This window comes from Anser brachyrhynchus (genome assembly GCF_964034855.1).
Source record: "Anser brachyrhynchus genome assembly, chromosome: 7".
NCBI classification, from domain to species: domain Eukaryota; kingdom Metazoa; phylum Chordata; class Aves; order Anseriformes; family Anatidae; genus Anser; species Anser brachyrhynchus.
The window spans coordinates 15,020,079-15,037,553 of NC_137701.1; the positions used below are offsets into that span (position 1 = coordinate 15,020,079).

At 40.1% G+C, this 17,475-nt stretch overlaps 1 protein-coding gene across 7 annotated transcripts in view; it reads right to left on the bottom strand.

Annotated features, from left to right (window-relative positions):
• Positions 1-17,475, bottom strand: part of PARD3B (par-3 family cell polarity regulator beta) — a 538,356-nt gene that overhangs the window by 21,254 nt on the left and 499,627 nt on the right. For all 7 annotated transcript variants that reach the window (XM_080600336.1, XM_080600334.1, XM_080600332.1 and 4 more), the window contains one exon: positions 9,064-9,143. In XM_080600336.1, coding sequence (XP_080456462.1) covers positions 9,064-9,143 — 80 coding nt within the window. The remainder of the gene's footprint in view (positions 1-9,063; positions 9,144-17,475) is intronic.

Here is a 17,475-nt window from a genome sequence, read left to right on the forward strand (position 1 = left end):
CGCTTTTTGCTGTTAGGAGACACAGGCAGGATTATGGAGAACTAGCTGCAGCCTGCCTCTGAACGATGGGAGCCATCGCAAAGCTGCCACTTGTTAGCAGGAACCTCGCTGAGCTGTGACAAAACGCACAGGACATCTATGCACAACACTGTGGGAGCACTGCAGGAAGCTTGCTCAAAAAATCCTGATCCAACATCCTCAAAAACTCTGTGTATTTTTACACCTGATGGTGTTGGCTTCCTACATTTCTCCTCTGATAGCTGTTTTGAAAGCACATTTGCTGGCAATTGTCTTTCAGCCACACCTCCAGACCTATTTATCAAGAGAAAGGCAATGCCAAAAACTGCAGTAGAATTGCCTTATCTTAATTTACAATTAACTTCCTCACAAAAACAAAACTTCTGCAGCCTAGAGTCCAAACTTTTTGATTAGTTCTGACTTACAACCCAACCCAAGCAGCAACATTTTTATTCCACATATCCATACCTATAAAGCAGCCGGCTGAGTTTCCCAGTCTGTTGGTCTCCTGAGCCATTTCAATATTCATCCTGACAATGCAGAGGATGTATTTGCATTTTGTAGCACACATCTTATTCCCCAGGTTTCACTCAGCACATCACTTTGCTGATACATTCTGTGGGACATATGCTTTTGTTTTTTAATTTGATCTCCTTGTTTTTAATTTGCATCCAGTTATCTTTTTTCCACAGATCCTTCATCTCAACCTAACCATTTTCTACTGACACTTATTTCTTTCATTAAAATTTTGTTCTGAACAGCTGTTTTGTTCTTTTACTCATTGGAAGCATAGCTAATATGGCTTTCTTTTCTGTTCCTCAGTCATGTCTCCACAACTTCATTAAACTTGATAATATTAATTCAAGCCCTTTTGTTCACAGGCAATATTTTCTTTCACTACCATATCTTTAAGCTGAATTTGGTGCTCCTAGTTTTAGTGGGAGGTCTTACGCCTGGTTGTACAATAAAATCCATATCAGATCCATGTTTTTTGTAAATGTGACAATTTAAAGTATTTTTATTTACTCCAGCTAATATCTCCTTAAAAAAAAAAAAAGGCAAGCTGGCTGTTTAATTTCAAAATATTAATTGACTTCTAAACTATTCCATATTGCATTAACTGGCTCTTCGCTATGAGGAGTTGACTGACTTATTAGAAAAATTGACAAAACCCATCCCCTTCTGCCTTCTCCTACACTTCCAAAGTATTCTTCTGGGACATCTGGCTTTTAGTGTTCTTTTCAAGCTACGTCCCAGTTGTTGCAGACATTTTCTTTGCTCAGTTTTCTTTAGTTATCCCCATGGAAATTACAGAGGTGGCCCGCCAGCCACAATCCATGATTTGATGTCATGAACCTTGACCTTTCTGGCTTTCTCAAGTATACTTTTTCAGCATAAAGACTCAATTTGGATAGAGGCATCCAGTTCATTTCAGCTGATATTTCCTTCTATTAGGAGACTAGAGGCATGTTTAACAACCAAATCCCCTCCTTTTTTAATTCCACCTACAGATTTCTGTATTTGTGATCTCATTTACAGTTTCCTTTCCTCCTAGTCTTAGAGAAATTTAGGTTGCCTCAGACACAAGAGCATTTTTTGAACCATGTCTACAGTATAATGTAGACCCCTCCCTATCTGCACTGGCTTTTAATGTCTGAGACTTTCCCTGTAGAAGGTATGCACAGATTATTTATAAACTCCAAATGTTTTTGGACAGATATATTTTGACACCGTGCACAAAAAAATCCTTCAGACATCACATATGATGCAGAGGTGTTATTAGGACCATGGCACAATGCAGCAGAGCAACTGAAACAGATGCAAGAGCAAGATGCAACAGAGCACTTGCAGGTCCCTGCAGCCTGCGTTTACCACAATTCAGATGTCCCACTTTGGATCTGGACTCTGTCCTTCTTGAAATACAATGACTTTCCTGACATCTCAGAGACTCTGGGCAGTTTCCACAGCAATCAGTTTTATTACCTTGCAGAGTTAAGTAAAGTTAAGTAAATCTTAAACTGTTTGATATTGGATTTAAGATAATCTTTTAATAAGCACATCAGCTTGGTTCCCAAGCTTGTACTCTAGCATGTAAGAATGATCTCTTTTTTTTCTTTGCTTGTATTTCATCTTGGCTGGTTTATTGCAGTGTATCTTGGAGGTCCTTGAGTAGGACCAGTATTTCCATTAAAACTGATTCTAAATTCATCTGCCAGGACTTAAAAACCAACTAAAACCATCCACGTATTTCATTTATAATGAGATCACTCCATTGGAAGATGCAGACAGATAAGATTTTGCTGCATTTTCAATGAAAGTACAGCTGTCAAGATAAAAATCATATTTAAAAAATACTCCTGAGTTACTGATATTACTTTAGATGACTAAAACAGAAGAGAAAGTTAATAATCAAGTGTACTGTAGAATATACTGTTTGAACATTTTTTATATTTTATAGGACTAGGATGATGAAATTAGGTGGGTCGTTCATTTTTACTCCCTACTTGGTTCTAATCCTATTTAATTTTTGCTAAGACATCAAATTATCAAATTGTCTTAGTTTTGAAGCTCTGTCAGGTGAATATTTAAAAAAATACTAATTCACATTGAAAACTGAAGTAAAAATAACACTCACAATTGATTCTCAAACCTTTCTCCTGACTTTAATCAACATGAGAAATGGGAAGATACATACTTTTTTCAGCTGTAACCCAAAACTACAAAATATTCACTTGTTTTCCACCACTTTGGAGGGCAAATTAGAGCATTACTAAAAAATACTGTGTTATATTATACAGAAAAAGTTAAAAGGTTTGCACTGTATCTGCTTAATGTGCGTCCAGTTATGTGCTCTCACTGACAGAACATGACATTGGTGATGCTGGACTGGGATGATAAGTTATTTAGCTGCCGTTGCAGTTTAAGAAAACAAACAAAAATAAACCGCGTTTATGATGATACATCTGCAGGTGCTCTTTTGAACCAGGAGACTGATCCTACAGTTTTAACAGTGCTGCAAGGCAGCACTGGCATTGCCTGCAATTCCTGCAGCCTGCCTCAGCATTGCCACTTTCTGCCTGCCACAATGCATGATTTTGGGCTAAAAATTATTAAAAGAGAATTGAGTAGAGCCATGTAATGAAGTCAACTGAGGAGTGGAACAATGGAAACTGAGACGTAGACAGGTATTAAGAGGTTGCTGAGCACTAGGAAGGCGCCTGGAAGATAACTTGGCAGGACAGAGCAATGTTGTTACTGTTACTGAGGACCTCTGTGCCACTGCATGGCCCTTGTCAGTGCAGATGGGTCAACAAAAAAAACCCACAAAACAACCACACCACCACATAGCTCAGCTGGTGGCTGTAACTACAACTGCACTGTTGGGTGAATGTTGTGCAACATACTTCTGGATGTCAAGGATGAAAGTAAATCAAGTACCCAAAATGAGAAGAGGGAAAGAGTTTTGGCAAAATGGGCTAAGTTAAATGAAAATGATTGAAAGCAGAAAATTTAATTGCAATTTAAACCAAGAAACAGGGAATTTTGATTTAAATTATTGATTTGAAGCGTTGCTTTTTCATCTGTGTTCCTTGGTTTGTTGATTCCCATAGGTTGAGAATGCTCTGACAAGTTGATTTGAAGCTAATTATAGTCTGCACTAAAATTATGATTTCTTTTTGTTAACCAGGCAAATACACTATATACATATTTAAGTATTGTCAGTATATTATTTTCAGATTCTGCTAGACAATGGCAAATGATGACTTATTTAACAGATAATTAACTTTTCCTGGTGATTTGTGTCAAGTCACTTTATGATGACGTTTTTGGGGGTTCAATTAAATTGCAGAAATTGTGCATTTTGAAATTAACTTGGTTAGTAAAGGCAAGAACACTCAACTGCAAGAAAAAGCTAATGGAACTCACTAAGTAATCCATTCCTTCTCTTTGAGGATCCTTATCTCTTCATGACTTAGGTGTTACAGAAACAATTCTTTTGATCCAAACAGTTGGAAATGTTTTCAGCTCGACTCTAGAGGTTATCTCATAATTTGACTGCATGGGGATTCCTGCCCCCTGAGTCAATGTTGTTTTCATGGTCTATAGTGAAAGACTTAAGTGCTCAATCTATTTAATTTATTGAAAGGGAGGTTAAAAGATAAAATAAATGATCACTGCATAGGACTACTGAAGGGGAGAGATTTTACAGATCACTTGGCTCTTAAAATCCAACTGAAACTTATAATTTTCTCAGAAAATGAAATTGGACAATTTCAGACTTAAAAAAAGGCAGAATATTTTTAAATAGTAAAATAATTATCCTCTGAAGAGTGTAATGAATTCTCCACTCTGGGCATTTTAATTCTAGATTCAATGTTTTTGTAAGTACATTTATTAAAGTAACGCTGTAGATCAAAATTGAAATTTAGCCTGATGTAGAAATGTAGAGGATCTGGGAAGGCTCAGACAAGGTGATCAAAGGTGTCCTTTCTGGCTTCAAACTTAGAAATGGTGGGTGGCTTATTTTAGCTACTGCCTTAAAAAGTGCAATCTGCATGGTAAATGTGAAGAGAAACTTCCAGCATGACAAGACTACGTGCTGCCACTGTATTGCAATGCCATTTCCTTAACAGACTTGCAAGTTCCCCAGTTTTAAGGTGCATGCTACATTTAAGACAGATATTCCCGTGAGCCAATTGCTAGTTTGCTCAGTGGTCTCCTGCCAGCCACAGAAATGCAGCTGAACTCACCTATGCAGCCTGAACTCATTTTTCCATCCTGGTAATTATTTTGTGATGTTCTTAGTGCAGTTGCACCTGTTTTCTTGACAAAACACATATTTTTCAGTAACTTGAGGATTCCAGAGAAAGTCTGGAATGTTAGCTTTCTTTTGGAATTAGCACTTCTTACCACGAAGATGGCTGAGCTTTCTGATCTGCACTCATCATGCCATCAGTATCCCCTCTCAGTGTCTCTGCTTCTGGTCACAGCCAGCTTTTCCGTTAATGCAGCAAAGAATATGTCTGGAGGCACGAGATTCCTCTGAGCAAGGTTGCTATTGGCAAGTCTGTGATTTAGATTAAGACAGACTTCCACAAAAGCAAGCTATGAATATAGCTATATATAATATGAAAGCTATATATAATATGTAAAAGCAAGCTATGAAAAATACAGCTATCAACAAACAGAGCAGCTTCTGCTTTCTATCTGTTTCATCAGGAAAATATTCTGGATTACACCAAGAAAACAGTTGTTAAAAAGAGTTCAAAAATACTAATGTTTTTCTAGCTCCCACACTCCTCTTGCCAAAAAAGGAGGCTAAGAGGTATAAGATTCAAGCCATTCTCCTCCTAAGCGGGAAGATTTAACATTGCTTAATAAAACTATTCAGCACTACTTAGCCTTAGCCGCAGGGCAACACATAAGCGCCGAGTGCACAGAACTGTATCTCTCTTGCAAAGCCTTCCTTTCTGTCTTTCCCATTTTGCTTCTTTTTTGCAGACAGAACAGCACAATGCAGCCTGAGATGAAGACCTGCCACTCTCCTGCCACAGTCAGTTATCATCCAATTCAAATGTTTGCCTCTGTAGACATTTCCAAACAAAGTCTACAGACTGGCATTATTTTAGCTAGAAACTTAACTAGGTAACTCATCTGGCCACTCATTAAACCCATCACATACAAAGCCTTCCTCCAAAGGCTGCTGCCTCCTGTTTTCAGCTTTTAATTAAAAACATAACCTTACAGAGGAACAGATCTTACACTCAAAGGCAAAAAGGGTGTCACTGAGCTCAGTGAGACTGGGACACTGGATTTGCTGCAAGCATCCAGAAAAGGCAAACACACTCGACACAGCTGAATTCCACAAATGCAGTTAATACAGAATCACAGCACCTGAATTTGGCTCGTAATATCTAGGCTTAAATTAGCAGCTTCAGAGAAAGCCAGAAAAATACAAAACAAAAGGGCAAAGCAGTAACGCTGTTTAAATGCTGAGATTTTACAAGCCCAGCAGCAGACAAGCACAGATGCTGCTGACAGTCTTCCCCTTCATGCAGGATGTGTGCCTTTGCACTGAACAGGGTGGTGCCTTTGGGTACCACACGTTCATAAAGCTATTTGGCAGGTGAGCCTTTCTCCTTCTTGCCCAGCAGGGAGGAAAATCAAAGCTCTCTTCCTTGATTTGTCCATGTCCACACACATGCTGGCATGGCTCCTGCTGGCTTCAGGTAAGCAGAAGTGTTTCCTTGTGCAGGTCCCACTTGCTCTTGACGTGGCACAGGTTCCCTCCTCCTCCTCCTCGAGGAAAACCAGCTGCAGCCTTAGCACTTTCCTCTACTCCCTTGTGTTGTGCCATGCCAGAGTGGCAGGCAAAGGTCAGAGCCTCCTAGACTCAACGCTATATTGCAAAGAGAAACTGCTTCCCAGCAGCTACAACTCTCAGCTGATCATCCTTAGCTCTCTCTTATTAAACTGGACTTAAGTGGCTAAATTCGTAAGATACTTACATGCTACCTCCATACCAAATACAGCTCAGTGGTTTGAGCAAGGTGAGGACAGGACAAGAGAAGAAGGACAGAAAACCATGACTATGAGAAAGCTGGGGAGAAGAAAGGTGGTCTTTGAGGAAATACTACCTCTGTAGAACCACCTATTGCTCTCTTTCTCTCCTCTGCCTGTTACCATAGTGTTCAAGATCCTCCACAGAGAATTGGTTGGCAAATAGGTGGCTTTTACCTGGATTCCTCTATACGCCTGCGCAGCCAGCCATGAGAACAAAAGACATCACTCATTTCCATTAGTGGCTGGCAATGAGACTGCATCCCCTTCTTCTGGATGTAGACTTCACTGTAGTGATCTAGTCATTTGTGACTGCCAGGGCTTAATTACTGCAGTAACGTGAAACTGCAAAACTTACAAAATGTGAGTATAAAACACAGCCGCTGATTGCTCAACTGCAGGCACATCCAGGGCTGTGCTATCCCAAAGCTCTGCTCCTGCCTGGGTGGAAATGCTCTAGGGACAGGGCAGTGACATGGCCTACGTGTGATGGGGTGAGCCTTCGGGTCAGGCGTTGCACACAATCCACCTGAAGTACATACCATCTCACTGCAGCATTATCTTCTTAGGCTCTGAGAAAAACGACATTCTTTTCACACCGATCTCCAAAAGGTTATTGCATGTTTGGATCACTTCCTAAATGGTGAGTCCTAGCCAGCTAAATGCTCAAACCTGTCAGAAGAGCTAGGAGAGTCATGTTTCCAGCAAGTTAAATGGAAGTTTTGGGAAGAACACTGTGAGATGCACTGTGATTAACACAGACATACTTTGAAAAATGCAGGATGCCCCAGCAAGCAATACACCCAGGGAATATGCTGAGGGTCCAACAGGTTTAAAAAGGGAACAGGACAAAAGGAATATATGGAACGCTTTGCTGCTGCATAACGCAAAGGCGTGTCTGCATCTGCAGTATTGTGCTCAGTTCTGGTCATCCTCGCTCAAAAGGCATACTAGTGATACAAAAATAACTCAGGGTGATGGAGGTTACTTCACTGGGAAATTTCAGTTTTAAAAAGATTGGAAAAATAAGGCTGATTAGCTTGGATGGAAGATGAATAAAAGGAGACGTGGTACAGGAATGTGAAAATTGCTGTAGAGAGTTACACTGGGCACCACTTGCTAATTTATTCTTGTAATTCACAAGGAAATATTCAACAAAACTGAATTCTAAAATAGATTAAAAAAAAGATTGTGTATAATTAAATTACATAGAACCTTCAACAATCACTGCTAAAACATGCCAGGAAACACAGGTGTTGAAGGACCCTGAAAGATGATGTCTATTTAACCAGTATGGTAAGAATATCCACAGCCAGTCAGGAAATACATACAGGAAACCCTGCTGGAAAGCTGGGTTCAGTTAGAAAAGCAAGTTACTGCGCAGAAGAAAGTTCCAAAACAAAGGGTAATGAATATCATTTGAAGACAGTAACTAGACTACAGACACATTCTTTGGTTTAGAAGCCATGTGCATTAAAAACATCCAACAATTTGTATTGGTTTCCAAAGCAAGATATTCTTTATATTTTCACGTGGAGTTGAACACAGCATTACGTATTTGTCAACCTTTGCAGTAATACCTATGAATGTACATAGGTCAGTGGAAAAAAGAAGCAAAAAGAAACTATTCACTGATTTCCTAAATGCCAGCACTACATTACAACTAAGAATCTCTTCTTCCTTGTAAATAGCTGGTTTTGCTTTGTTTTTACAAATTACCTTGCTTGGAGGTCCACGAAGTGGACTGAGCAACCTCTTTAAGGTCTTTCCTGGCCCTCTCATTCCACAGGGGGAATCTTTTCTATTTTTCTTTTCTTTCCACTCTCTCTTCTAGTGTTCTCTCACTCTTCTTTCTAGGTTGCTAAAACTTACACCGTGCTATTAGAACTCCCATAGAAATGGGACTAAAATCTGTGAAATGCTTCCTTTTTGTTATGCCCCACTGGTTTTCAGACTAGAATTACTCTTCATTGAGTTGATAATGACTACAAATAATAAATTAAAAAAAAAGCTTTTAGAGAATTTGCACTTATTTCCACAGCGTTCAGTTAAAACACGGAGACGCTCTACTGGAATGGGACTGCTACTTATATGGTCTTTGCAGCAACACAGGACTTAAGGAGCTGTAGCTGCTGTACTGGAGACTTTCCACATCAGTACTCTGTTATTGCGTGCTAGGATTATGTCACTATAAACTTGGTCAGCTAGGCCTTGGTATGACCTGTTGTAACTCTCACAGAGACAGCTTCCCCAATGTCCATGTTCTCTACCTGTGGATCATGGCTCTTGCTAATGTGTTCAATGAGAGAGACTTTTTTCTATAAAACCAAAAGTCCAAATTATTATGACGGTTATAAAGTTAGCATTAAATCAGCAGCAAAAGATGACAAGACAAAATTGCAAAATAACGTCTCCTGCTGGAGCCAGGCTGATTTCCCTACTCATTGGAAGGAGGGTGTGAGTGTACGAGGCTCGGCACTGTACCTGGGTAAAGACGCATACTGCCTTTCCATCCCTTCAAAGTGGATATTGTATGAGCTCCCGTCTGGACCTTTTCCAGGAACCTGTGGAGAGAAGAGTAATTAGAGATGAAGATCAATTATGCACCCCAGCTACTAACAATGCATCTCAAAACGATAAGCAGACAACACATGATGCTGCAACATGCCAAAATCAACAAAAGAAAGGCAGGAGCTCAAAGAAGCTCCAAATCCTATACATAATCTTATCACTGCTAACAAGAAAGGCTTTTGTATCAAGGAGCTGTTTAGAATAGGTACAATCTTCAGAGACTTCTCCTTGTCTGCATGCTAGCTGGGATACTGTCTCGCCTTTCCTGGCTGGCCTTCCTCCTAGAATTCAGTAACAAGAGGAGCTAATCTAATTAAGTAAGCATACTTCTGATTCCTGCAGCATAACTCCTTGAGTCAAAGCTAGCATTTTAGTACCAAGTTTGCTGTTTTTCCTTCGCTTGTGTGTTTTGCTCAAGTATAAAACGTGATATAAACAGGCATAGCTTTCATCTTTAACACAAATCCAGAAACTTCTCCTAACACTACTGCAAAGCTAAGTATCCAACTGGGAGTTAACTGCATTTGTCATGCTCCGGTGCCATTTCAAAAGTGAAGCATTAGTGTACTCAGTCAAAATGCCAGCTCGCTACTTGGTTTGTTTTCAAGATGGCAACTGGAGTTGGCTGGAGAGCACTATTCTATCAGGAAGGCTCCAACTGGGGTACAAAATGGTGAACTTCAATGCTTTTAGCACACAGGAGCTCTCCCAATTTCACTCACTCAATGCCTGCTGATGGCCCAAAGTGTTAAGAGCCTTGTTAAAATGGAGCTATTAGTCTTTTCCTCCACAAATGCAGGAGGCTCTGACTGCATTCAGTGTTTCCTACATTAGTATGTATTCCTATTCCGGTGCTGCTAGAATCAGCAGTTTTATAAAGCAATATACTAAGAGGCCATTTAAAATCCCCTTCCTCTTTTACAGATTAATGGCAGAAAGGAAGATTTAATGCCTTTTCAAACATTTTTAACAATTCATTAAAAAGAAAAGAATAAATCACATGAAGCTTTCTGCAAATGCCTGATTATAGAGAAACAAACAAAAATTAACATTTTGCATGTTCCACAGGTTAGAGTACATTTCTGTTAGCCTTGTAATTTATGTACAATACGTCATTTTTACTGAGGAGATTTAAAAGCTTCTACAACGGGACAGGTTGTGCACTCAGGTGTAGTAGGTCTTATCTACTTCTACACAGCATTTTCATGTACAATCTCTTTACTATGGACCCATTACATAAGACAAGTGCAATGCAAATAGAGGCATAATTCCTAGCAAAGCACAGGAATTATGCTAGACAAATACCATTATGTACCTTACCGCTCACTGAGCATCCAAGACACTCCTAAGTGAAAAAATTATTTATCACAGGCCTCTTGCTAATTCCCCTTTATCTGAGGCAAAACAGAAAGGAATCCTCGTGGAACTGATGGCCACAAGAAATAACCACCTCTGATTGGAAATGACCCCTATGTTAGCAGTGCCTGACTTCGGACGATTGAAAAGTAACAGTAATTGCCCTACATTTCAAAAGGAGGGCAGCAGTCTAAATTGATCATTCATTCATTTTTTCTACCAGTAAAAGTGACACGTAGAGAGAATTTGCACAGATAGATGCACTCAGGCTGAGAGTCAGAGCTGCTTTGGCTGTTCTCACACTGCTAATTTGACCAGGTTGGTAATTTCCCTTAATTCATCAGGTACAGTGGTGAGGGAGGAACCTCCCAATTTCTGCTACTTATGAAGAAGAATGAAGAAGGAAAAAAAAAACTGAACATGTAATTTAGTTTGCTCAGCATAAAAGCCATGTAGAATACAGTCTACCTGCATGGCAGTAGATAGGCTATTAATTATGTTCAGAGGCAAGATGTTTATGAGCTAAATGACGTGCCAGGTAACTGACTGTGCACTTGGGATGCCATGCAAGCTTCACAGTGATTACTTTCACGCCTACCATGAGTAGCAGGAGCCAGTCAATGTGCAGTAACAGGAACAGATTTAGAATTTTGCCAATGCTCAGTAGTGATCCCAAAACTTATATCAGTCACCAGAAAGTAAGAAATATTTATATCACAAGGCCTTTTTACAGCCTGAAAATACCCCTTTTCTGATGGTTTCCTACAGACCAAATAGAAGAAGGTCCCCCCTGCCAGTTCTGTTTGTATATACGACTCGAGAGCCAGTTGCCATAGAAACTCCCTGGCGGTGGATACCATTTTGCTAATTTGGTTCCATCGAGCTGCTCAGTCTCCCCATCCTGTATAAACCCCCCAATGCACTGGAAAAGCAAGCTCTGGCTCTCTATTGCTAATTAAAGACTCAGCCATTTCTTCTCCTTTCCTTTCCCCATCTGTCCACACAGCAGTAAAAACGTAGCATCCCTCAGCCAAAGCAAAACGGTGCCTGAAATAAAATACTACCCTGACGAAGAGGGAAGTTGTGAAAACGGAACAATTATGGACGTAATTATTTGCGCTTCAGAACGAGTCAAAGCAATGGCTCCTTGCTGCCTTCACAACAAACTGAGCTAAGAATTGGCATTACAGATACTAATTAGCAGAATATTCCAACTTGCCCTCCTTCCCCCAAACAGGGGGCACACAGCTGGCCCCAGGACAGGTATGTAGATTTTAACAGCGTATTTAATAATTGTCAGATATTTAGGCAAGTAAACAAGAACCCTAACAAAAAGGATTAAAAACTGCCAGTTCCACCCAAGGCAAAGGGATGTTGACCGCGCGGTGCACGGCGAGGCGCAGGAGCTGACAGAAGATGCGAAGTTTGGCTGAGTCCCTGCCAGAGGTGACCTGGAGAGCTTGAGGTCAACTCTCCAGTCAGCACAGAGAGAGCACAACGGCAGATTAAAGGCACATTTCACAGATGTACGGTAATGCACAACACCAAGAATGATTGGAAACATGCATCTGTATTTTTTCAGGGTTTAAATTAACTACATCAACTTAAAAAAAGAGCCATCATTAAGAAGAAATCATCTTAGCGTAGAGCGGCCTCAAATAACTAACAAGCAAAACATGAATATGCAAAAATAACGGGGGAGAGATAAACACAGAAACAGCCATCATCCCATCAGTGCAATTAAAAGAGCAGCATGCCTAAATTGAGGAAAGGAAATGCCATCTTTACTAAAAAACAACAACAAACAATTCATCAAACTTACTGTTGCAAAGTATCACGGCCAAGCCCTCGAATAACTGGGACACTTATATTAATCCAAAGAAGGAGCACCAGGTTAACAGACGTCTGTAATGGCTCTGACAGGTTCAAGTCAGCTACAGCCTCAAAGAGAAGTCTTCCCTTCTCTGAAAGCAAGCTGGTAGAAACTTTGGCATCAGCAGGCTGCTCTCCTGACTGCCCGCTGGGCAACTGTGCTGCTGCCTCCTCTGAAGCACATCGCAGTGGCCACACGTGGAGACAAGATACGAGACAAATGGACAAGATATTACACCCATATATTGTAATGCCTTTCCAGTCAAGCTTTTCTGTGGGGCAGAAAGGCTTTTTTCCATCTAGTTAGCTTTTTCTTTTTTTTTTAATGTAATTCAAATCTCTCTCTCTCTCCAATACTTTCCATTGGTAAACAAGATTTCTGTCATAGAAATACATCACTTCAGAAAAAAAAAGTGTGACACCTCTGCATCTTCAATTACAACCCTGCCAGTCCCCAGCAGCTGGGGGAATGCAGATAGGAGAGCAGTGCAGGCACCGTGCGCTGCCTTCTGAATCCTCAGGCATCATCAGGGGATTAATATGAAGGAAGAGAAGGAGAGCAGGCTGGGGCTCCCCTCGTCTCCAGGACAAATGGAATCCACGCTTGTTTCAAGACAGAAAACTGTAGATTCTTAATTTCACATTCAGATCCCAAACAGACAGAAAGAAAAAGTAACTATAAAGAAAAAGAGAAAACAAGACAAAAGCTGTGCAGGTGTCACTGCAATCTATGTCAAATACACTAACTGCGAGGTACTTCAGAGGAGTCTTCTAATACAAGGAATTGATAAGCTAACAGCAAGTATCTCAAACCTGCTAATTCTCCCAAGGAAAATTTCACAGGGAAAAAGAAAAAAAAGTGAACATGCACATTTAGATCAAACCAAAGAACAAACGTCTTTGGAATTCAAGTATTTGCACATAAATTGTATGGTGTGAGTAGAATATACTTGCAGGCAGGTATCTTGAAATAAGCCTAGGACTTGCCTACAGAAAGATGCTGGGGTTGTAGATGAACAATTCTTTACAAGCAGAAAAAGATTTACTTCATACCCTAAAGATTGAGAGTACCTTGAAACATGCACACAAAAGTGCATGGGGTTGCATCTTTTTTTTTTTTTTCCCCCAGGAGATGCTGTATCTTGTTTCTGCTCACCTGACTTCCACTGGCTTCCTCCTGGAGTATTTATTCTAGGCTAAGACAGCAGCTAAGAGGATAGTCTCTCTTACCTCTTCCACATGGAGCGAGGCATCTGGGGCTGGACAGCCGCTGTGGCGTGAACAACTACAGTGACCTCATTTAAAGTTCATGAAGCTTTACAAAGCCAGAATCAACTCTTTGTGCACCCACCCACAGCTCGAGATGGGAGCTAGCGCTCCGCAAACGAATACCAGCAGCAGCTCCTTGCCCCTGGCAGTGGAGATGGCATTCAGCACGACTCTGGTTTCACCTGGGGCTCTACCTCCTCTCGCATATTCCCACCTGAGTTACCCAAATCTCCCTGCTCTACGTCCATCTCAAATTAAGTCAGCAGGCTGAAGACCCAAGACCTTGTGTATTGCTCACAAGGAAGAAAAGAATAAAGCAGAGGCATTTTCAGGGTGGCTGTCTCAGAAGGCTGCAGTTATTGATCCCTCTGTCATATGCAGCAGGTATTACTCAGGGCTCTATTGGAAAACTTTGACCATCTTTGCAGAGATCGGTTTGTTAAAAAGTTTGTTTAAAGCTTCTTAACTAGCTATAGGAAAACTGTAGCTCTGCATCAGGAATTTCGGTCTTAAAAAGGAATACATAGGGGGTGTTAAGGTTTGTTCATTTTCCATTTTTATGCTAAACATCTCCTTTGCCCTTTTCATTTTTTTTTCTTTTTAACCCCTTACTTTTCTCAGTTCTGAACAGTAAGCCTCCTCCAAACATTTCAATCATCATTAAGATCTGAAAGACAATGAAACAGTCTGTGTTGCCCACTACATAAGTAACAATACTATAACTTCATACAGCTTGAGCTGATTTTAGCCATACTTTTGTGAACCCAAGGAAAAATACTGCTGACTCCACTTAAGTCATGCCTGACTTACCTAAAATTACAGGAGATCAGGAAGAGCTTATGAAGATAAGGAAGCTGGGACTTCCTAAGTTTTTTTTACTGATTCACTGTGTATGTTCAGAAACGTCACTGGAGTTGGTGCATTCTGGTTTTCTCTCCATAAAAAATGGCATGACACTACTGCTCTGTTTTATATGACTGACAAGCACTGAAAGACATGATCCAGCCCAGGAAGCCTGCAGAGTGAGGCATGTGCTCTGCCATCACCCAAGTGCTTTGAAAATCCCACCCAGTAGTGCCTTTCGCCTGCAAACCTGTGTATAAACATGGCACATAGTACTGCTGCATTGCTTAGCACATTTTTCAATAGTCTTGTGATCATCTGTTAAAGGACTTGATTCAGATGCTGGTTTGACCTCTGTTCTCAAAGCTCTTCTTTTGTCTGTGAGCGTTTCTAATCACATGGGTTGAGATTCAGCATGCCAAAAAGAGCCATGGTATAACGGAATTTGCCCTTTAACCTTCAGGTCTCCCCTCTGCTGAGACACAGTTGGTTTTTGTTTTCAATTAAGTGAAAACTGAAGAAAAAAACTGAGAGGTAAAAGTGGATTTGTTCCCCACCCTGGTCTCAATGTTTCACACACAGGTGAAGTATCAAAATACATCCATTTTATTTCTTGCATTTTAACAGTCTGCCTGGATCTAGTGATTGCCAGTGGAATTTAAGAGGATGATTTGACTCACTACGACTTTCTTTAGCTATTAAAACAGAGATGGGTTATGTAAGGCAGTGAACTGCATGTTCCATGTGAAATGGATGAAGTTGATAGAAAGGGTCTTCTTAATTGCTTGCTGTTATGATATCCTAATTATCCCACCCTTCAAGACCTCCAGCGTTTCCAGAGAAAACATGTTTTCCTCTATCCAGCTTTTTTATGTTTTGCATCAAAAGGTAAAAATTAAAAATTCTAGCAGTGTTCACAATTCAAAAGAATTTTCCTGATGTTTTCCTTACATACACAAAGAGGGATGTATTTTGCTTTCCTGGTTTTGCAATGAAAGTTGAAACAGTGATTTTGCGTTATTATAACACTCATCATTTCTCCCTCTAATTTGGATGGTTTTTAATAAAGCTCCATTGATTCCACTGAAAGAAATCCCTCCTGGCAAAAGCAGAACACACACGCTGATTGCTAAATATGCAGCAATTATCATATTCAGCAGCACACTTTAATATCTTATTTATAGATGTATCTATCTATAATTTGCTTTAATTAAGTTGCATTGATTTTAATGACAGAAGCAGTCCTCAAAGAGGAGTCTAATGTTATAAGAGCCCATCAGTACTGCTTTACTATTGTTTAGATATAAGACAGCACCTTTAATGCTTCTTTTCGATACTCTTAGTGGTATTTTTCTTCATTAGGTGGCTGCAATGGCAAACCAAGAAAAGTTCCATAGGAACCCTCAAAACCACCTCCACTGGACAGAGAACACTTTCAGCTTCCCTGTTACATACTTAATTTCCACATAGAATAGTTTTCAAAACTAGGGAAGGAAGCAATGCATTCCCAGCGCTGCAGGTCCTGAGAAACCTTGTAGTTCTGCTCCCCCTCCATTTTACAGATGTCTTGGGAGTATAGTTGTAAGAGTTCCTCAAATCATGGTCTGATGCTTTGAAAGTTTGTTTTGGGTAGTCTGGCAACTAATTTAAATTTTTTATTATTTTGTCAAGAGAAAATACAGGGTATTTTGGAAGGTGAACCAACAAATTGCTGTGGGTGCCACTTCACTGCCCAAGTCATGATCTCACAGACTTTTGAAGTTCTGTTTTCTGGGCTCAGTCATAGGAAATGTTGAGCCTTCTTTCCCTTGAGCACATGCACATGCACACTCACTTCTAAGCATTTGGTAGAATGGTTTGGTATTGAGATTACTCCATAAAACACTTGATGCTATTAGAACTGTGGCTAACTGTCAAAAAGCATCTTCAAGAGCTGAAGGAAGGTATTGCTGCAGTCCTAGTAGAGTCTCACAGCCTTGGTTTCTGCTGGGTGCTACCACATACCTTGGCCCTGATTCAGGAAAGCATGCTAAATACTGATGAGAGTGGTTTGTTTCAATTTCAATAGCATTTGATTCTTCTTGGAGGAATTCCCAAAGCTGACATACACCTGCATCTCTCAATGGCTCTCTCCCCTTTTTGTGTGAAAATACACAGGGAAAACGTCAACATCTCTGTATCCTCTACATGTCTTTACACACTTGAACACAGCATTCTAGTGATGATGAATTTGGCTTGTACATCTCTGAAGTAACCCCATAAGGTATTACTGGTTCACATCAATTGAGGATCTATCTCAGACATTATTGAGCAGCTTTGTAACGTTACTTATGCAGATCTTAATGTATCATTCACTGCTGGTATTTTTTTTTTCTAACATGAAAAATAAGTGCTGGCTTTTTAAATTACTGCCTTTTGGAATATATCAGCACTAATTTTATAAGAATTGTTCATGTTAAAATGCAAGGGCATGATCTCAAAGGAAAAGCGCCAAAATAGTTATGCAAGTACATTTTCAGTTTCTGGTCATCATTTTTCATTCACTGATTATTGCTTAAGTGTTGATTAATAGTTATGTTCATGCTGCTAGAATGCATTTCCCTTGGGTGAGAAAAACATCCTTGTCTAAAAGAAAAAAAGAGACAGTAATCAAACCATCCTTCATCTTCCCCATAAGAAACACAGACGCACACTGCAGAGTTACTGATGATCTTGGCTGTGCTGGTAAGTAGTTTTAAAAAATTTCACTTAGAAAATCAGTTGTATGAGGGCTGAACAATACTTGGTCAGTCAAGATCGCTAGGCAATTAAATGTTCCCCTTCTATCTCTATACACACACACACACACATATAAATATACACAGATGTACATATTTACAGTCATTGTCCCTTCTTCCTATGCAATGAGCACCAGAAGCACTGATGACAGCAATGCTCCATGCTGGAATTAAGCAAGGCTGATTATCTCAGGATTTAGTTCTCCTC